We start from the raw sequence: 22,500 nt of genomic DNA, 5'->3' as shown, positions 1-22,500 counted from the left end.
GTGAGTGCTGAGGGTGAGTGCTGAGGGTGAGTGCTGAGGGTGAGTGCTGAGGGTGAGTGCTGAGGGTGAGTGCTGAGGGTGAGTGCTGAGGGTGAGTGCTGAGGGTGAGTGCTGAGGGTGAGTGCTGAGGGAGATTGGTGAGGGAGATTGGTGAGTGGTGAGTTGTGAGGGTGAATGGTGAATAGTGATTGGGAGTGGTGAGTGGTGAGGATGAGTGGTAAGGGTGAGTTGTGAGTGGTGAATGGTGAGGGTGAATGATGAATACAGTCAATATGCACTGCTGTAATCATAGCAGGTACCACCACCATAGTATGTACTGCTCTCATCAGAGCAGGTACCACCACGACAGTATGTACTTCTGTCGTCATAGTAGGTGCCACCACACTCGGTATGTACTGCTGTTATCATACCAGGTACCACCACCACAATATGCACTGCTGTCATCATAACAGGTACCAACACAGCAGTATACACTGCTGTAGTGATAGCAGGTACCACCTCAGTCGGTATACACTGCTGTAGTGATAGTAGATACTGCTATCGAGTTGGTAGATACCGCTATAGTAAATACTAAAACAGTCAGTATATACCACTACAGTCAGTCAATACTGCTACAGTCAGTATATACTACTATACAGTCAGTACATACTACCACGGTGAGTAGCTACTAGAGTCAGTAGATACTATTATAGAGTGAGTAGATACTGCTATAGATTTTGTAGTTACTACTATAGTCAGTGGATACAACTATAGAGTCAGCAGATACTATACAGTTAGTCGTTACGAGTATATAGTCGGTAGATACTACTGTAGGCCCAGTAAATACTACTATGGTCAGTAGTTATTACAGTCACTAAATACTACTACACAGTCAGCAGCTACTACTGGCTCAGTAGATACTACGGTACAGTCAGTAGATACTACTACAGAGTCAATAGATACCACTTCCTCTGTTGTATGTAAGGTGTTGTTAGTATATATACTTACGAGGGGTAAATATATTTTTTGAGGGGGGGGGAGACCACAATTTTCGGAAACCTTTTGACATCAACTATTTACCCCACACTTTCTGCAACTTTTTGGACTTGTGAAAGCCTCTCATATATTTGTTGGTGGAGAAATGTACAAACAGCCCACCGGGCTTTGACAATACCTTAGTATCTGTGTATATATATGTAAGGTTTTTAAGAAATATATTTTTCACCCGGGCAAAGCCGGGTACTTCCACTAGTATGTAATAAAAGACTTCCACGACAGGTTGAGACTTGCGTCCTGTATTTAGTGATGACTGCTCAGCTCCGCACTCCCTTCTGTATGGTCACCCTCTTTCCCTCTCGTCACATGCACGCGCTCACTGCTCCTCCGTTCCCACGCGGCTTCCCTCGCTCTCGCTTCCCCGCGCACCGCTGGTCGACGGCGCGCCGGGAGTCAGGAGAGCTTCGGCCCTCGAGGCTGCCAGGTGGCATGACGAGATGGCGGAAATGCAGTCCGAACCCAGGCTTCCACACCGACCCCAAGTCCTCCCCTTGCCTCTTCTTATATCCCTCTCGGTGGAGCAAAGCGCCACCTCTAACCACGCCCCCCCTCAGAACCTTACCGATGGTTCCCACATGTACCCATGAGCTCCGCCTATGAACTTTGGCCCAGATGGAACCGTTTGCCCTGATTGGCTATGACCGATTCAGAAGTGCATATGCAGCCCTCCGTCGCCCGTCGGTGTGCTCTCATTACACCCCCCGCCCCTCCGGGATAAAAAACACTAGCCATCCCGGCTAGGAAGAAGGTTAACCCAAATTTCGATTTAAATCTTTCGTGACTGCAGTCTTGGAGAAGTCAATGTCATGTGAGCCCACTGAATTGTAACAGTGATCTGCCACGGCTGAGGTGTTTGTCCTACCATGTTTCAGGTCTGCTTTATGTTCACGGATGCGGTCCGAGATATGTCGTTTGGTTTCTCCAATGTAACTGCTACCACAGAGGCAACTTAGTTTGTAGACGCCAGGGTAGTGTATGTTGTGGTTCCAGACAAGACAGAGGTTCTCTGCAAGCCATCTGGCTACCATGAGAGATTCGTTCATGAGGCGACCCACATATACAAACACAGAGACAATTTCAGCCAAGAAGATGGATTCTGGCTCAGCAATCATTGGAAGGACGTAATAAACCATTTTGAATCTTAACTGATTGTGTTCACGTTTAAGGTGACTTTCAGACTGCAGTCCACTCACTGGCATTGACTATATATCTTTTATTCTCCGCAGGGAATGGATTCTTTGCTCCGCTGCAAGTCTCCTATCACCACTCTCCCATTGACATATTTCGTTGCTTCCTCTTAGTACCTTTCACGCGACGGTCAATGGTATAGTGTATAGCAGATTGTATAATAATAAATAGTATAAAAGTGTAATGTTTAATACAATGTATAAGGTAATTGTATAGTGAATATACAGCAGTGTGGTATACAGTAGGGTGGGTAGAATAATACATAGTGTAATATTACAATGTATAGTCTATACGCATATTAGTTGCTGCAGCTCCATACTATTAACATTCCTTCCCTTTATTAATGCTAACCATACTCCCTCCCGTTGATGCTGCTAATCCTGCATAATGCACGGGCATATTATGACTTTGAAACCCCCCGCCCATCACCTACGCATTCCACAAGTTATGACTAATCCCATATCTGCATTTCCCATAAATATGCTAAATTCCTCTTGACATGCAAATTATTTTGTCAATGCGCTCTTCCCCCTCCAACCCAGCTTAAATATACGCTCCATGCCTGGTGGTGTTTCATTCAGACGCTGTCTTTCCGACAGACCCGTTCTACACCTGAGGACGGCTGCTTGCGTTGTGGCCGAAACGTCGTGAGAATTATTTTATAATGTTTTATTTTTATTATTTTATTATTTACCTTCTACGTGACTTTACCGAAAGAACCAAGAAAAAGGTTAACCCAGATAATGGAGATAATGGGAGAGCAATACCGCAGAACCCGGCGAGAATCAGAACAACAATAACAGAATGCATAAAATTGAACGCAACGAACGAACACGAAAAAACCAGCGTGAAATAGGAAGGATTAACGAAATCGGCTCGACTTGGAACGTGCGGCCTCGCTGGCTCCGACGCAGCCAGAGGTGGAAGTGCCGACAGTGCGGCAGCGGATGCAGCCAACGTAGGGCTGGCTCGAGCGGAGTTGTCAGCAGCAGAAGTCCTCAGGGCCTGGGCGGCTGTGGGCGGCAAAACAGAGTCTTTCGGGGGATCAACCGGCAACTGGGTTGGCGCGTCGGATGCATCAGTCCCCGGCAAGCCAATCTTTGGAGATGACGAACCGACGCGCGGAGGAAAGAATGGTTTCAACCGGGACGTGTGAACGAACCAACGACGGGATCCCGCCCGGATGTGCACACAATGAGGATGCCGAATTTCAACCGACTCCACAGGCCCCTGCCACAGCCTGCAAAATTTGAGAGAGATGCCCAATGGCCAAAGGCACCTCTCCCAAAGGCATCTGAGGGCAATGAAGCCAGGCCCGATCACCCACAGACCACGGCATTCCGCGGCCAGACCTTCGTGCACAACGCTCGTTACGAGCTTGAGTTTTGGGCGATGATGGTGATCCGTCGGAGAAACAGCAGGAGCCGGAGCAGCAGGCAGAGTCGGCGATCGAGGGCAGCCCCTACACTCCCTCACGAAGTGGCCCAAGCGGCCACACCTGAAGCAAGTGATGGCCGTCCGCCGGGCATCCCCATCCTCCTGCTGATGCAGACCACCGAACCTCCGGCATCGCGAAGGGTCATCTGAACCCCGACCCCAACGAGGCACAGCAGTGGCCAACTGCCCTCAGCAGTTGCGTGCTCCGGTGGGATGTCCACCACTTTAGTCGGTGACCACCTCTTGGGCTCACCATCCCGAGCATGGTCGCCCGTCCACGCAGCCATCTGGGACCAGCACTGCAGGCTCTCATGCGCGTGAAGACACCTAGCACATCATGCCCGCAAGAGGGCAAGACCACTCCAATGTCCCTTGCCAAGGCCAACATGCAGTCCATGACCAATGAGTCAAGAACCTCCTGCTTAACATCGGGGTAGGCGGCCAAAGCCAATGCTATAAGGGCACTTCAGTAGGCGAGCGGAGACTCTGAGCTTCCCCTTCTCCGTTGCATAAACTTTCATCAGGTGCTGGAAGGTGGTTCATAGACCTCCGCAATTTTGGCATAAACACTTTCAAGCGTCTTCTTCTTCTCAGGAGGGATCGATCTAAAGACCGCTAGAGCATTGTCGTCCAGGACAGTTGGAAAAGCGACCAGCGCCTCCTCCTCTGACCATTGCACCGACTGGAACGCTGCATCAAACCTCCAAGTGAAGGCACTCCAATCACCGCCGGCAGCGATGAATTATTTTACGTGCGGAAGCTGGCGGGTACGCTCAGCCCCGTGTTGCCTAGCAGGAGCAGCAGCCCCCGCAGCCAGCGCGCACCGCGGTTCACTGGAAATGGCGGGCTCCGACCGCGCCTCAGCCACGCCGCCCAAGATGGCGGCGTCCTGCCGCGTGGTCTCCACAGCGCGCGTAATGGCAGAAGCTTCCCCAGTGCCCGCGACGGCGGCCGTCGTTTCCGCAGGGGGACTCTCCGAGGCTCCAGTCTGGAGCCTCTGCACGTCACCCCTCAGCAGTACCTTCTGCGGGCGCCCTGACGACGTGGACGAGGTGACGAGCGATACCAGCTGGAGAAGCACTGTCCGCAGCGACTCCAGCTGCTCTGGCGCGGCAACTTCACCAGCCGTGGTTCCTGTAACCGGGACCATGGAACCCGGGGTCGGCAGGTCCTGGGTCACCGCCTCGTCATCGTCGGAAGAATCAACAGGTGGGTTCTTCTTCTTGAGATGCTTGGACATTTCTCTTTCTGTTGTATGTTTCCGTCTCCAGAAGAACCACTTCTGACTCCAATGTAATAAACGACTTCCACAACGACTCTGGACTGGTGTCTTTTATTTAACAGAATGTCCACACAGCACTGCTCTCTCTCTCTGGATGGCTTCTCTCTCTCTACTGCCGTGACGCACGCTCTCCCTCTTCCACCGTCGCGGCACGTCTCTTTCTCTCTCCACGCTAGCTGCAGGCTGGCAGCGCGCTGGGAGGAGAGAAGGCTTCGCTGGCAGAGCCCGCCACGTAGCCGTTGGCGAGTAGAGGTAGGTGATGATGCAGACCGGACTCCAGGCTCCCCACACCAACCTCGAGTCCTCTACTGCCTCTGCTTATATGCCCCCCGGCAGAGCTAAGCTCCGCCTACAGCCACGCCCCCTCGTGGAACCCTCTAGTTGATTCTCGAATATTCTCCGTAGCTCCGCCCATTACCTTTGGCCTAGATTTAATCCCTATTCCCGATTTGGATACCGGTTACCCAGCGGTGGCCGTGCAGATGTCCCCTGTAACCCCCTAGGTGGCGCTCTTTCATTACACAAGTATTGTATTGTTTCTAAACAGGTAAGGAGATGGTGGACTACATCGCCGCGTATCTAACTGGGCTACGTGACCGGCCTGTGATCCCATCCGTGCGGCCTGGCTACCTCCGTCCCCTGCTGCCCCCTGGCCCCGCGCAGCAAGGAGAACCCTGGGAGAGAATCTTTGAGGACGTGGAGCGGCTCATCATGCCTGGGGTAATGCACCCAGCCAGAGAAACGTGAATAAGATAGGATCCAGCCAGGATCATGCTTTACAACATGTGGTGTAACCTGAAAAAACATCGGACCACTATTTATTTTCTGCTGTATTAATGCAAGTTGTGGCGTGCATGCAGATTGCACACTGGCAGAGCCCACACATGCATGGATATTTCCCAGCACTCAACTCGTACCCATCGCTTCTTGGTGACATGCTGGCGACTGGGATGAATTGTGTCGGCTTCACATGGGTACGTCTGTGTGTAAAAGTGCCGTATTTGCATAACGACAGCAACGACTATTCACCACTAAGTGGCGGTGATGTCACCACACAGCGCTTGTGCCAGGCTCGGTGCATACACAATGAGTGACAGTACATATAAAACAGATCGATGGACAACCATCAAAAATCATGCGGGAACTCTTTGAGATATGCATCTTAGTTAAATGAAGACATTTGGAAACGTTTTGAGAACAAGATGCAAAGGTAACAATACAAATGTACAAATTTAACTAAAGTTTGAAAACATTTGCTAAATAATTTTAATAGTTTATTACACAATCATTACAGCAAATGAAGTATTTACATTTTATATAAAATCGCGTAATGTTGAATAAAACGTGTTAATGGATATATTTTAAGATATGTAAGTAAAAAATATATATTCAGTGAATTGGGGGGGGGGGGTCCAGGGAAGATCAGATATTGCTTGCCACGAATGTTTAACATGGGCAGACTTAATCTGGCCCAAAAAAAATTCAGATTTTTTTTATTTACAGAAAAAAAAACACGTGCAAGAATTGTTTTTTTTACAAATTCAATATACAATTTATTTGCAAGCTGAGACTGTAGGAAGGTTATTTGATTCAAGTAAAATTCCTTGTTTTATTGGATATTGAGGAGCTCCAACGCTATTATTAAAACTATGGTAATAAGGGGACCGTTTGTGTTTTGTAACTGTTGATGCGTGATCTGGGCCAGGCATCTAACCCGGCCTCCACGGAGCTGCAGATAGTGATGACGGACTGGCTGGTGAACATGCTGTCCCTCCCTGACACCTTTCGACATGATCACCCAGACGGATGTGGAGGTGGAGTCATACAGGTCCTTCATCTATATCATCATATTTGCAACACTTTGGTTTACAAAGCAGTACATTTAAAATCTAAATACATCTAAAACGATTAACAGAATAGGCAAGAAAGATTAGAAGCAAACATTTAAGGGGTGGAGAGTGGAGACAGACAGGAGACCATACTCAAAAGAGTATGGATTCCTGCAGTCACGAACGCTTCAAATCAAGACAGACAGGAGAATTGATATGATGGCGCTGTGGGAAATACAAGTTGGAAGTGATGTGTTTAAGAAGAGATTTGAATGCTAGAAGTGGCCAGTTGATATAAATGAGTGATAGCAATTGTCATAGTAACCGCAATGTAATAGTGACCTACTGTCACATTTGTTCATCAGGGTGCTTGCATTGCCTGCATGTGTAGCATAGTTGCCTCCAAGGTCAGTGGACCATTTTAAAAAAAACTTTTGATCAATTATAATTATTAATGTATCAGTTTGTTGCACTCATCCCAAAATTGTGTGTGCGTGTGTACTTGCGTATTTGTCGAACAGAGCTCAGTGAGCGAATCCACCATGCTGGCCCTCCTGGCGGCACGGACACGCGCTCTTACACAGTTACGCGGGGATGTGAGCCAGGACATCGGCAATGATGCACTCCTCAACTCACGACTTGTGGGATACACCTCAGACCAGGTGTGCCAGTCTACACTCTCTAATGCTCGTGCCCACCTTATGTTTAAAAAAAAAATTATTTCTCCCCCCCCACACACAAATTTTCATTTTAATTCACATATATAATAGCCCAGATCTGTCCTTCTGTGACTGTGATTAACACCCCCGGATTGGTTGAAGTGCGTCACGTGACCGCAAGCTAGCAGCCAACCAGAGGTACGCCCTCCCAAACATGTACGCTCCCAGATTGGTTGAAGTGCGTCACGTGACCGCGAGCTGGCCACTTCCGTATGTGGTGCACCCCGCACCTCGGAGGCCCGAGAAGCAGCAACATGACGGCCACAGCGCCGGAGACGCAGCCACGGAAAGCTGACGGTCGATCCACTCACACACGGCTCACTCATACACACAGCTCACTCACACACACACGATCACATGCAGCTCAGAGGAGATGGGTGAGTCAGAGTGAGGCAGAGCCATGCTCCGTCCACTGCTGCCCTGAGGGACCCCCGTGCTCTCCACTGCTGGCTTGAGGGAGAGCCGCGCTGTCTCCACTGCTGCCGTGAGGGAGCCAGACGCACTCTCTCCACTGCTGCCCTGAGGCAGAGCCGTGCTCGCTCCGCTGCTGCCCCGAGGGAGAGCCATGCTCTATCCACTGCTGCCCTGAGGGAGAGCCGTGCTCTGTCCATTACATTAGTATTCGAGTTTTTTTGGTGCTTAAATCCACTGCTGGATCAAGGCCCACCGCACGCTGTGCGAGTGGATCACTTGACCAGTCTGTTGGGGGGTGCTGCAGGCTGTGGTTGTTCAGGGACGTTGCAGGCTGTGGTTGTTAGGGGGCGCCTTAGGCGCCCCCTAACAACCTAGTAAAAGAATATTGAACATTATCGTACACTTTTAATGAATGATGCTTCAATCAGAGCGTGTGGAAAATGCTGCCTGCTTCTACTTATTTTCCCTCTCTAAACTTAAATCTAGTCACACCTCCGATTAGCACGTTTGGCTACGGACTGTGCGAAAGACGTTCAACATACATCCATACATAATTAAAGAGTACGAATGAAGGTGAATTCTGACGACCGCCAGGCTCACTCGTCAGTGCTGAAGGCGAGCCTCGTGTCGCTGGTGAGGCTGCGCTCGCTGCCCACGGACTTGGAGTTCTCGCTGCGCGGGGAGACGCTCCGACGCGCCGTGGAGGAGGACCGAGCACAGGGACTTGTCCCGTTCTTCGTGAGTTACTTAACTCCAAGCGTGAATTTGTTTATCGATGCAATGTTCACAAACATTTATTATTACAGTACTGTACTTGATTGGATTACCCAGAAAAAAACCCCATCACTGAGTGTCTGGGGCCATTTAGACAATTTGTTTTTAGAGAATGTTCATATGTTCATAGGATACTGGAACATCTAAGAGCCTACACATGCAAGGCAAAACACTGAAATTCCACACATATGTCAGAAACCTCCATGTTGTACAGTACTGTATTTGACTGCCTAGAAGTTACTGAATTACTCATAATGGGGTTTGTATTTCTATTGAGATTCTGCACCACATACTTGAATATTTGTTCACAGGAGTCATATAGTACTTGTATTGATTCTATTTGAAGGATTCTTAACTTTTAAGCTTCACACATATAGCCACTGTTACTTATCAACATAACTTGATGATATCACGTACTCTGGAAACCCCATTCATTCAGTTATGCTGCAAGAAAGTGCTTTGCAACACAACCAGGCCACAATATGAACATGACAAGGATGCAACAACTTTCACATTAATTAAAATTTTGGCTTTGGTGTGGTTCAATTAGATGTGGTACTTGGTGTCACTTGTGTAATACGAGAGTTCACCGACGGTCGCCGATCGGTGGGATAGGCTCCGCCGCTTCAGCCATCAGCCAATTAGATGGATACGCCAAGTTCAAGGGCGGAGCTGAATGGTTCTTGTGGGTAACCATCCAGAAGGTTCGTGAGGGGGCGTGGCTATAGGCGGGGGAAGCTCGGGGTCAGTGTGTGGAGTCTAGAGGCGAGACCATGTCTCGCGCCTCCGGCACGCCAGCGGCCACGTGGCGGGCTGGAGCGGGGAAGCGTGAGCGAGTTGTGCGCGGAGCAACAACATCTAACGCACGGAACGAGAGTGGAGCGGTGTCTGTGTGAAGAGAACACGGAGCTGTCCAGCCGACGAGAAATACACAATAAAGAAGACACGAACTACAGATCATCGTCAAAGTGCTTTATTACACTTGTATGGAACAAAAGATATGATGGGGGTGTAATTTCCCTGCTAATTAGCCATGTAAGCTGACAGGATATATGCAACAGAGCTACTCAGTTTGTTTGATCGTTTCCACAAACAATATGGCTCAGATGACGATAGCTCTCTTGGTAAAAGAACTACGTGTGTATTAATGCTTTCGTGCTCTCACCACCATGCATCTTGTGCGTACGTGTATAGGTGTGCGCAACCCTTGGCACAACAGGCGTCTGCGCGTTTGACAACATGGCTGAACTGGGCCCAATCTGTGAGATGTGGTCTTTGAATTTCTCTTATTCCTAACACCCTAAGTTCATAACCATTCTAATCGCACCTCCGATTATCACGGTTGGCTACGTACGGTGCGAAAGAAGTTCGACATACATACACACAAACTTAAGTCCTTACCAATGAGATTTTAAAGCAGGAGCAAAATGTTTGCTTACTGTAACTCATTTGTTTAGACCTGGTTTAGGAAACCTTTTTACAAGCAAGAGCCAAACATCAGGGTGAAACACGATTATTGGCTTTTCTTGCAATCCACTCAGGCCGCCAGGAGGGGCTGTGGCTGCACGTTGACGCGGCGTACGCGGGCACTGCCTTCCTGTGTCCCGAGCTGCGTGACCCCCTGCGCGGGGTAGAGTTTGCCGACTCGTTCGTGGTCAACATGGGCAAGTGGATGATGGTGAATCAGGACTGCGCCGTATTTTGGTGAGGCCTCCGTGAATCGTGCAAAATACGTTTTGGACAAGATCATGTTTGCCTTGTTGCACGAAACACAAGCTCTTAAGGTTTGTTTATTTGGATTTTATGTTTCACTTCTCAATGTCAGATATTTATATGACCTGGAAACCAATCATATATACCTGTTTAATATGCTTCGATATCCTGTCTTCTGCGAAGTGAAGTGCCAAAGAGTGCCGTGACAGCATTCCCACCCCACTGGCAACCGACTGATCGGTTTCATGAATGCTACAAGGGCATTGAATGAAAGATATCCCACCCACTGTGACACCTCTTGAACCAACTGTCACAGTTCAGCTACGTAATCGCATGCCTCTTATTGGCAAGCCTCCTACACTTGACCGCAAGCTAAGAGCCCGACTCACTGTGCCAGGGTGGCGGACAAGCGGAGTCTGCAGAGCACGTTCTGCGTGGAGCCGCACTACTTACAGCACGAGCACTCCGGTTCGGTCATAGACTTCATGGTGGGTGAATTTGCTGCACTTAACATGCTTTGCTCGTAAAATGGCATGCATTCGTGGAAGAGAACAGATTATTTCTAGATTTGAAGCTTTCGTGACTGCAAGGAATCATACTATTAGGTTTTTTCGGTAAAGTCACGTAGCTAAAAAAATTAATAAAAGTAAAAATAGAAATAAAATAATAAATCACGTTTCGGAGGCAACACAAGTCTCCGTCATCAGGTAGAACCGTCACAGCTAGATTTAGTGTATCAAGTGTGGCAAAAAATTTCAAAATACAAGTTCATAAATACAAGTTGAGAGGGGGAGGAGCTTATCTGAGTGTTGTAGCCAATGAATGGAACGTATTGCGGGGGGGGGGGGGGGGGCTAAAAGAGAACAACAGGTCACATGCTAAAGGTGCACATGATGCTAGAAGAGAACGACAATGCACATGTTGTTTTACCCAGTGTTGGTGGCCATCCAAATACAAAAAAGGAGAGTGCTGTTAAACACTGGGGATGTTAACACTCGGTAAAGTAGAATAGTACCTGTCAAATAAGATGGTCCAAAATGTGTAGTTAAATCTTTTTTTCATGGTTAATAATATCTTTCCAATGATTACTCAGTTTGTACCCATCATCACGGTTGAAATTATGTCTGTTTGTATATCTGGATGGCTTCGTGTACAAACCTTTGATGGTAGCCAGAGGGTTTGCCAGAGCACCTTGGTCTCGGAAAAAAAACAATATCATGAGAGCCCACAGCGTTGTAGCAATGATCGGCAACGGTGAAAGACTCAATTTTGCCGTGTTTCAGATCTGACTTGTGCTCGCGGACACAATCAGAGACACGACGTTTCGTTTCCCCAATGTAACAATCACCACAGCTGCAACTCAGTTTATAGACTCCAGGGTATTGCAAGTCAGGGATGACATCCTTCACAGATGGAATTAGATCACGGATTTTATGTACTGTACTGAATCAGACTTGGATCTTATGTTTGTTTAGAAGTTTGGAGATCTTTTTGGTCACGCCTGCTATGTATGGCAACGTGATAGTTTTGATCGGAGTTTCAAGTGGCTGTTTCTGTATGGTGGGAGAAACAGCTTGGCGGATGGTGCGGTCAGAGTATCCGTTCATCCTGAGGGCCTGATGTACATGTCTTAATTCACTGGCCAGGTCGTGTTGGTCAGAAATGCCATGAGCTCTGTGGTATAGCGTTTTGATGAGATAATTCTTTTGAGATGGGTGGTGGTGGGAATCGGGTTTCAAGTAGGAATCTGTGTGGGTGGCTTTCCTGTAGACAGAATGTCCCAAGGATCCGTCAGGTCTCCTCTCAAACAGAATATCTAAGAATGGTAGTTTGCCATCTTTCTCCACTTCCATGGTGAATCTGATGGATGGGTGTCTGGAATTGATGTGGTCCAAGAAGTGGTTCAATGCTGGGAGGCCATGTGGCCAAATGACGAAAGTGGCATCCACATACCTTTTCCACAGGGAAGGACGCAGGGTGGATGTCTGGATGGCGTCTGATTCAAACTTTTCCATGAACATATTGGCTATCACTGGTGACAAGGGGGAGCCCATAGGGGTACCCTCATTCTGTTTGTAGAAGGTGCCATTCCAGGTAAAATAAGTGTTGATGAGGCAATGCCTAACCAGCGCAGGTACATCCGAATTCAATCCATGTTGGACCAAGTCCTCAATTATTGTTAGGGTGTCAGGCACTGGGACTTTGGTAAACAGAGATACTACATCAAAACTGACGAGGATATAATCAGGAGATAGTACCATGTCCTTGACCATAGAGACCAATTTTTATTTTATTTTTTTACCTACGTGACTTTACCGAAAAAACCTAAGAACAGTTTATGCTCTATTACATTATGTCTAGGCGTACCAGGCCAACAGCTCTGATATTCTTGGTGCAAAGAGTTTGATCGCCTTTATACAATCTTAAATTATTTCACAAACACACTCGAACATTTTATGTGGGTATATTTGCTCTGAGAATACAGCAGATAACATCAGAAAGCACCATCTTGTCAAGATGTCAATAAAATTAGTTAAACTTGTTCTCTCTCTTTAAAAAAACATAGTTTAGCTCAGCAATTGACCTTAATATGAAAGTCTATTCTGATGTATTTAACAGCGGTTCCATTGTATTGAACATGTTTCTCTGCATTCTGTAAGAAAACACAGATATAATGTCATTTTTGCTGTAACCAGTGACACCCACGCCGTTATAATTTTGCTTAGATATGTGGGAACGTTGTGGAAGTTGGGGGGGGGGCGGGAGGTGGACATGGGGGCCCATATCAAGTAGTCAAGGGAGCTAATGAGCACTATTAAATGAGGGGGGCTCATATTTTCACCCACCATGATTCAGCAACTGTCCTCATGCCAAGTACATTACATGATTGTGCTGTGAAATTTGTGTTAATGATCGGGGTGGTGTTTTCGTGCAGCACTGGCAGATCCCCCTGACTGTGCGTTTCCGCTCGCTCAAGCTGTGGTTTGTGATTCGCTCGTTCGGGCTGGACGGCCTGCAGGACCACGTGCGCAGGGTGAGGGCCTCGTGTGACATGCGCTCCTAGTCACTGACACTCAGGACAGTTGAAACCAATGATCATATTTACTTATACTAATTGTGGAAGGGGTATATCAATGTTGTATGTTTTTCTACAGACCAATAAACTTGCAAGGTATTTTGAAAGCCTCGTCAGGGAAGACCCCCACTTCGAAATTCCAGCGAAGAGCAACTTGGGACTCGTTGTGTTTCGTCTCCAGGTGAGATTTTACAGCTTTTCCCCATGAAATTGCAGATGCAATGGAACGCTTTTAATTACTGGCCTCCACGTTAGACTCTCCCCCTCGCTTTCCTCCTTTTGCTCTGCCCTCAGGTCCTTTCTTTTTTCTATCGCTTATTCACTTCCACTGCCTCCACCCCTACCGGTTCCTTCCCCCACTTCTAACCCACTCCCGGTCCACTTCCTACTACGACCCTAATTCCTGACCCAGCTCCCACGTGTAATTTTCTCTATGTGCACCTAACCACATCTCTCCCCCAGTCATCCACTCTGCTCCTCAATCAGCTCAACGATCCGGCCACCAGACCTCTGCCCCTACTACCCTTCACCTACCCTCGTCCATGTCCAGCCATACCACCTATCTTACCACTTCATGCACGTGCCCCATAACTAGCTGCCTCTCATGCACGTTGCACCCATCTGTCACCCTCATTCACCATCACACTCCACATTATTACTCCTTCCCTACCCCTGCAACATCATGCTCCATTCCCAGCCCCTGTCCCTCTATCCCTCCATCACCCCCCTCACTGACAGCTGCTCCACCCCACCCGTTGCTCCCCTTTTGCCCCTTTGTGTACCGCCGTTAGCTTGCATTGTAGAGGGCCCTGGAAAGGGCCCTATATAAATCTTAAATATAATTTACTACTATAATGAGCCAAGAATGTCTGCGTGTCCTGCGTGTGACGTCACTCCATGTCGGCCAGCCCCCCTCATTAATAATCATGAACAGGTAACGTCTTCCAAATGGACACCACCCCCTCCATTAATAATAATTAGCGGATGACGTCACTCCACATGGGGGGGCGAGGCGCCTCCTACCCCCTCCTCAGCGTCAACTTACAACCCTCACTACAAAGGCAGGTCCCTCACGTCACGCTATTGAGACATAGACGTAAAAAGGACGTCATGGTGAACAAGGGATTATAACCTTAAAATGAAATAGGTCTGTGTCACCACGGCCTTACAAATTTCACACGAATTGATGCAATCACGTCGCGGTCTGCTTTTCGCTTGCAAGTTTCAGATTTACTGAAATACACCTGTCCTTGCCGGGCAAAAGGCTAGGAGAATATAATTAGTTACCTAGCCTGTGGCTTTATGTCACTCTTTGAGTCTTCTTATCCAGTTAAACCCTCTTACTTTCAGTTGTGGACTGCAAGACCGTTAAGCTCATACACAGAACCCTTCGATTGGTGGAGTGGTATACTAACACGGTGGATGACAACCAACCGATGTAGATGGCTGCAGGCTAGGAAAGATGTGACCATATTTATGGGACCATTTTGCCAATATCAAAGTATGAAAAATAATAATAGGTTTTATTGCCAGAAAGGGTAAAACCTATTCTTATTTTTCATCGCTGTTAACCTGTTGAGAGGTAGAAAGGTTTAACGGCTGCAATAAAATAGACATTGCTTTATTCAAGCACCTTATTATATTGAGCCTGTTCTCGTTGCAGGGCCCAAACGAACTGACAAAGACACTTCTCAGGCGACTCAATGAGTCACAGCAGCTGTTTGTGGCGCCAGCCATGGCCGGGGAGAAGTTCATCATCCGCTTCGTCATCACGTCTCAGTTCACCACAGAGGCGGATGTGCTACGGGACTGGCGGCTCGTGTCGCAGGCTGCTACAGACCTGCTGCAGGGCTCAGCAGCCAAAGACGACACGAGCGGAATGGAGACCTGCATTGTGGGCGGCAGAGAGGAAGAGACTACCCTTGACCACCAGAGTCAAGTCAAGGGTGTCTAGAGGTCATGGCACTGGCCAGGAGTTAAGAGCTCTCTCGTGCCAGATGGTGGAAATCTCCCTGATATTCACCAAATAATGTTGTATTTACTTGAGGGCCTGATTAAAAAAGTTTGAGATTTTATGATCACCCCCCCCCCCCACCTCCTAGAAGTTTCTAGATCTGCCTCCATTGATATTTTCAACATTTAATTTGGAAGCGATGTAATACAAGTTGTGGGTACTGAATGATGGGGGCATATGGATAGATGTTCTTTCATAAACAATTTTAATGTCATTTTATCTTTTATTATTTGTTTCTTTCGGTTAAGTCACGTCTAAAGATAAAATAATAAATTAAATTAAATAATAGAATACGACGTTTCGATTGCAACACAAGCAATCATCATCAGGTATAATGAAATAGCGACATAAAATCTAACCAGAAAACTATAGACAGACATATTAGCAGACAGATATCACCAAGATACATAGCGAGAGCAACACAGGTAACAGAGAGGGGTGATCGTCTCTGTGTGGTGGCCTTAAATAGACAGAGGGGGGGGCGGAGGGTTAGAGAAAAAATTAGCATATCAATGAGTGGTCAACAGACGTGGTGCTGCGAATGCGATGGCATGGCAAGCAAGCCTGAAAATCAGGAGAAGGACACACTAAAATTAAATAACCTAGTAAAATATCGAAATGTAATGTAATACAACACAGAGGGTCGGTCAACACACAATTAACGCATAGCCTGGTTGATTACGTATTTCAAAGATTGCTAAGTTAGAATTTAAGTGTGAACAATCTAAAGAGAGGACACAGGCAGAGAAAACAAGTCGCCAGAGAGAGAGAAAAAAGATAAGCTTAAAACTTCCCCGTAGAAGTGGTTCAATCTTAATTTTAGAACTTTCGTGACTGCAGGAATTATTATTTGTTTCTTTCGGTTAAGTCACGTCTAAAGATAAAATAATAAATTAAATTAAATAATAGAATACGACGTTTCGATTGCAACACAAGCAATCATCATGATGATTTATTATTTTATCTTTAGACGTGACTTAACCGAAAGAAACAAATAATAATTCCTGCAGTCACGAAAGTTCTAAAATTAAGATTGAACCACTTCTACGGGGAAGTTTTAAGCTTATCTTTTTTCTCTCTCTCTGGCGACTTGTTTTCTCTGCCTGTGTCCTCTCTTTAGATTGTTCACACTTAAATTCTAACTTAGCAATCTTTGAAATACGTAATCAACCAGGCTATGCGTTAATTGTGTGTTGACCGACCCTCTGTGTTGTATTACATTACATTTCGATATTTTACTAGGTTATTTAATTTTAGTGTGTCCTCCTGATTTTCAGGTTTGCTTGCCGTGCCATCGCATTCGCAGCACCACGTCTGTTGACCACTCATTGATATGCTAATTTTTTCTCTAACCCTCCGCCCCCCCCTCTGTCTATTTAAGGCCACCACACAGAGACGATCACCCCTCTCTGTTACCTGTGTAATAAACGACTGGACCACGATGTCTGGCTCAGTGTCCTTTATTATTCGGTTCGTGCTGTACACCCACACGGCTGTCTTTACTCTGTAGCTTCTCCACGGTGCTGACTCCAATGTCGGCCCGATCCACAACAGCAGCTCCGCTGCTGTTTCTCTCACACAGCCCCCCTTGGCTGTACTCTCTGCTGCTCTTCTCCCTCCGCAGCTCTCACAGCTTCTTGCTCTCTCTCTCTCTCTCCGCAGCTCCTCCTGGCAGCCACACCGCTGCCTCTAACAAGCAGCCCCCTCTCTCTCTCTCTCCGCAGCTCCTCCTGGCAGCCACACCGCTGCCTCTCACACGCAGCCCTCCTGGCTGTCTCCTCCCCAGCTGCACACCACTCCGCAGCTTCCTCTTATCTTCGGGGTTGGCTCCCGATGGCCGTCGGCGCCCCCCCCCTCTCCACACTTGCCCGCGTGGCCTCACTCTTTTCCGCTCACACCCCGACTGCCTTCCCCTTCCGGTTTACCCGCTTAAGGCCCCCGAACCTTCCCCCCACGTCACATGACTCCACCCCCCGTGACGTCACCTCCGGAAGGTCGCTTACGCCCGCATTACACCACCCTCCCCCGTAGAAAAATCCCAGCCGACCTCGGCTGACCAATAGCAAATCGTAATGCGGCGAACCGAGCTTCCCCCCCTAAAGGACACTAAGCATATAGTGTAACAGCAAGAACAACAACAACGCAATTAACATCAACGAACGTACAAAAGCATGCAATAAATACAACTGTAAGAAAAAAATAACAAGACAGCAACAATCAACGAAACGTAAGCGATTTGGAACGTGTGCGGGTCGCCGGCCCGTCCCGGACGGTCGGCGGCCCACTCGCAGAACGGGAACGCGATGAAAGTCGAGGAATGACAGGGGGTAATCCCCCTGTCGTAGCCGGAAGTCCACCGACGTCCCGTGTCCCTAAAGAGTTAGTCTTGGGCTTGTCCTGTGACCGTGCCCGCAGCTGGGTCGGAAGAGCTGCAGGGCTCGAAGGTCCCGCAGACCTGGCAGGCGTCCTCCGAGCAGGGCCCCTCGTCCCCCGCAATGTCACGGCCGGCCTGTCTGGAACAGGTACGACAGGCGCTCTAGCGAGATCAATGGACGCAGGCAGGGGAGAGTCAGCAGCAACAGACCCCGGCAAGGCAACATTGGGGGATGACGCATCATGTAAGGGAGCAACATATGGTTTCAAGCGCGACGTATGCACAACCCAGCGACGAGACCCAATCTGGACGCGTGCTGACTGTGGGTTGGGAACCGCAATGAGGCGTACGGGACCATGCCAGGGTTTGTGCAATTTCGGCGAGGTCCCCGGACGTACCTGTGGACAATGAAGCCAGGCTAGGTCCCCAACCTTCCAAGGGCACTCCCCCTCAGACCGTCGCGCATATCGCTCGTTCCGGGCCTGGGCTTTGGCCGTAGCCACGCGGGCATTCTCCCGCGCCTCCGTGACTCGGCGAACCGTGTCCTGAATGTATTCAGGAAGTGGTTTACGCGGTCCCTTCACCCCAGTTCCCAATTGCACATCCACCGGCGGCACGTTTTCCCGACCATACATAAGGTAAAACGGCGAATATCCTGTAGCCGCATGAGGCGTCATCCTGTACGCCGAAAGCACCCCGGGGATGTGCAGATCCCAATCTGATTGTTGTTCACTCACGGTATGGCAAAGCATGGCAGACAACGTCCTGTTCAGCCGTTCAACCATACCATCCGTCTGCGGATGGTATGGGGATGTCCGTACTTTCTTAGTCCCAAGGCCCGCGCACACTTCCGCCAATAATTTAGAAGAGAAATTCCTGCCCTGGTCCGTGAGGAGTCTCTCAGGCGCCCCCTTATCCATAATATACCCAAACAAAAAGGCGTCGGTAATGGCCGCGGCCGACTGATCGGGCAACGGCCAGGCCATCGGCCAACGGGAGAGGTACTCAACCCCTACCAGCAAATATTTATTACCCCTCGCCGATGGTGGAAAAGGTCCCAATATGTCCAGCGCCACCAATTCATTGACTCGAGACACCTGAATCGACTGGAGAGGCGGCACGTAAGGATGTTTCGGCGGCTTACGTTGTGCACACGCAGGGCACGCGCGCACGTGCCCTACGACATCTGTCGCCATGCCGTGCCAAAAATAATGACGTTGCAACGTCAACAAGGTCTTCTGCACCCCCAAATGTAAGAGAGTGTCACAATGGAGGGTTCTAATCAACTCGAACCGCAAGGACGTTGGTACCACCAGTCGCCAACGTTCCTGGAACCCCTCCCGCCACATAAGCAGACCATCTCGGAGAGCGGTTTGCGGCCCCACAGCCGTACTCGGACTCCCATTGTCCTTAGCAGACCGCTTCCGCAAGGACACCAATGACTCATCCATCATCTGTTCCCGGATCCAGACAGACCGCGGCAGATTCAAAACCCCGTCAGCCGGTCCCGGTTCCATCGGAGTGTCCGACTTCTCGACAGCCAACGTGAGCGGCTGAGGGGGGTTTGGAATCGGCGAACACCTATGCGTCCCCGACTCACATTTACAAGGGGCGCGCCGCGGTAATCTGGAAAGTGCGTCAGCGTTCGCATGGCGCACTCCCTTCCGATGTTGAATTTGGAAGGAAAATTCCTGTAGCGTGTCCAACCAACGTGCTAACTGTCCGGATGGCTGGTCAATTTTAAGGGCATATTGCAAGGCCGCATGATCCGTACGCACAATAAAAGAACGACCGTAGAGGTATGGTCGAAATTGCCGTAGGAAAAAAACAACCGCCAATAGTTCTCTGCGAGTGACACAGTAGCGGGTTTCCGCAGGAGACAAGACTCGGCTACCATACGCCACGACACGCTCTACACCCCCTTTAGACTGTGATAACACCGCCCCAATACCTGTGTCACTCGCGTCCGTATCAAGAATGAATGGGTGATCGAAATCGGGATAATCCAATGTTGGGGCCGTGGCCAATAGATCACGCAGACTCCGAAAGGCCGCCTCCTCCGGCTGTCCCCAAACAAACTTCCGTCCTTTACCCGTAAGGAGATGCAAGGGCCTCGCAATCGTCGCAAAACCCGGCACGAATCTTCGGTAATACGAGGCAAATCCCAAAAACCGCCGAACATCCCCCACGGTGGCCGGAGTCGGCCAATCCCGGACGCACGCCGTCTTTTCCGGATCCGTGGACACTCCCTCAGCGCTCACGATGTGCCCCAAATAGCGGACGGACCGTTGCAGTAGGTGACATTTCTTTGGTTTGAATTTCAATTTGGCAGAACGCATCCTCGTGAACACTGTCTCCAGCCGCGTCAAATGTTCATCGAATGTGCGGCTGAAGACAATGATATCGTCCAAATATATAAGACATGTCTCCCACTGCAACCCCGTCAAAACGAGCTCCATCAATCTTTGAAATGTAGCAGGGGCCGCATTCAATCCCATCGGGAGACAGTTGAATTGAAATAACCCCTGCGGCGTACGGAATGCGGTTTTCTCCCGTGAGGACTCGTCAAGGGGAAGCTGCCAAAATCCCGAAGAGAGGTCCAGTGTGGAAAAGAACTTAGCCCCCGACAATGCGTCGAGGGAGTCATCCATACGCGGCAGGGGGTACGCATCTGCCACCGATATCTTATTCAATTTGCGGAAATCAACACAAAATCGCAATTTGCCATCCTTCTTCTTAACCAAAACGACTGGAGCGCCCCATGGGCTGTTAGATGGCGATATAATGTCCGCAGCCAACATGTCTTCCACTGCCCCCCGTACGTGTTCACGCTCCGCAGGACTCATCCGATGCGAATTTAATCGAATAGGGGCAGCATCGCCCGTCTCAATGTGATGGTAAAGCAAGGAAGTGCGGCCCAAATCCAAATCATCGGAGCTGAACACATCGGAATATGTCAACAACAATTTACGCAGCGCACCACGTTGCTCCATGGACAGGGAAGAATTTTCGTCACATAAATGAGCAACCCAACGATCATCCGAACTCCTTGGCTCGGAAACCCCAGCAACAACTCCCCGGCTATGTGGACAATCATGGGTCGCAAACGCCGTAGTGGCATGTGCCACAACCGTACCGGCCGGGACACGGACGTTTTCTCCCCCCGCATTAAGCACCTGTAAAAACGGTAATTGATCCGGCCGGACGATGGTCTGTGCCCCCACTAACGCCAACCCGGTTGATATCGTGGCGGACGGTGACAACAAGACCCCTACTGCTCCTAGCCGATCAGGCAGGGGCTTCCGATACCGCAAGGGTATAAGCATCTGTGTACCAGGTGGGATGTCCACAGATGCGACGGACAGCGCCTGCACTTGTACGGCCGAAGCAGGTCGCCCCCAGGGCGACGGCAGGAACGAGATTTGACGGCCCCCCGGCAGTTCAATACAATTCTCATTGATTTTGATCAAAATGGGCCTAACAAACAAGGAACCGCCAAAGATCTCGATATCAACACAACACCCGAGGCCGACACATCCCCAATAGATATCTTAGCATCCACCTGACCCACGATACCCATGCTACCCCCGTTCGCAGCGACGCACGACCCATAAACCGGACGCACAGCCCCCGACGGAATGCCCAACAGATGGAAAATGACATCCGATATAATAGTCGCAGACGCCCCCGAGTCAACCAAAATGCGCACGTCCACACCTTGTATGGACCCCGGTACAGTGGACGAACCCGTAGCGGCCGCGACAACTCTCCGTGCCAATTTGCGCCACTGCGTAACTGAATGAAAAGGCCCCGTCGATGGCCTTTCTTTAACAACAACAATAGGATCGCGCAACACAGGTGGTGGGTGAGGTGGAAAGCCTTGCCGAGTGTCTGGTGCGTGCCGACATGCCTGTTTCGGAGGATCTTTAGCCGACTTGACCGGTGCCGAGGCCTCCTGCTGCGGCGGAGCCGGGAAGCGGGCCCAGCAGTCTCTGGCGTAGTGGCCCCTACGCCCGCAGCGGAAACATTCGGCCTCGTTGCGCCGAAGCGCAGGCCTCGCCTCCTGACGGCCCCGTTCTGGTAGCACCGCGCGCGGTCTCGACCCGCCGCGTCCCGTCCATGGAGCGGAGGCGGCCGTCAGTTGTTGAGGGCCCCGGTCATCCGGAACATAGACGGCCTGCGCAGGGTTCCACCCCAGCGCCTCCCCTTCCTTGACGGGCCCCCCCGTCCACGCCGTCACTTGTTTCCAGCGACGGAGGTTGAATTGCGCATCGAGACACTTAGCAGCCATCCGGGAAGTTAGCTTCTCATGCCCACACACAGGCATGGGGATCCCTAGATCCCGAGACAGCTCCAACATTTTCCCTAATATGAGAGGCTCAAGCAGGTCCTGTGGCGTCTCAGGATAAGCTGCCATGGCCAGCTCCAGCACCGCACCCCTGAACGCCACGGGCGACTCCTCTGGTGCTCGTTGTCGTTGAGCGAATCGCCGATGCGCATCATCTGGTGGCTCATAAGCATCGGCCATTTCTTGAAAAACACCACGTAAAGTTGCCTTCTTATCGGTCGCTATGGAACGGAAGAATCGGACAGATTCGTCGTCCAGGAGAGTCGGCAACACCTCCAAAGCCTCCGCATCGGTCCA

The 22,500-nt window shown here is 49.6% G+C and overlaps 1 protein-coding gene across 3 annotated transcripts in view; it reads left to right on the top strand.

Moving 5' to 3' along the window:
• LOC144949651 (histidine decarboxylase-like) overlaps positions 1-15,890 on the top strand; it is a 33,321-nt gene extending 17,431 nt beyond the window's left edge. For 2 of the 3 annotated variants that reach the window (XM_078879640.1, XM_078879648.1), the window contains exons 2-12: positions 5,490-5,662; positions 5,803-5,916; positions 6,648-6,770; positions 7,293-7,433; positions 8,499-8,642; positions 9,873-9,939; positions 10,220-10,382; positions 10,789-10,879; positions 13,327-13,425; positions 13,547-13,648; positions 15,131-15,890. In XM_078879640.1, coding sequence (XP_078735766.1) covers positions 5,490-5,662; positions 5,803-5,916; positions 6,648-6,770; positions 7,293-7,433; positions 8,499-8,642; positions 9,873-9,939; positions 10,220-10,382; positions 10,789-10,879; positions 13,327-13,425; positions 13,547-13,648; positions 15,131-15,421 — 1,508 coding nt within the window. In that variant the 3' untranslated portion in view covers positions 15,422-15,890. The remainder of the gene's footprint in view (positions 1-5,489; positions 5,663-5,802; positions 5,917-6,647; positions 6,771-7,292; positions 7,434-8,498; positions 8,643-9,872; positions 9,940-10,219; positions 10,383-10,788; positions 10,880-13,326; positions 13,426-13,546; positions 13,649-15,130) is intronic. The other variant, XM_078879656.1, reaches the window with a different exon arrangement.
• Positions 15,891-22,500: the final 6,610 nt, after the last annotated feature.

The sequence above is a fragment of the Lampetra fluviatilis genome, chromosome 3 (genome assembly GCF_964198595.1).
Source record: "Lampetra fluviatilis chromosome 3, kcLamFluv1.1, whole genome shotgun sequence".
Taxonomy (NCBI): domain Eukaryota; kingdom Metazoa; phylum Chordata; class Hyperoartia; order Petromyzontiformes; family Petromyzontidae; genus Lampetra; species Lampetra fluviatilis.
The sequence above is the reverse complement of the archived record's forward strand: the minus strand, read 5'-3'. Positions and strand labels throughout refer to the sequence as shown.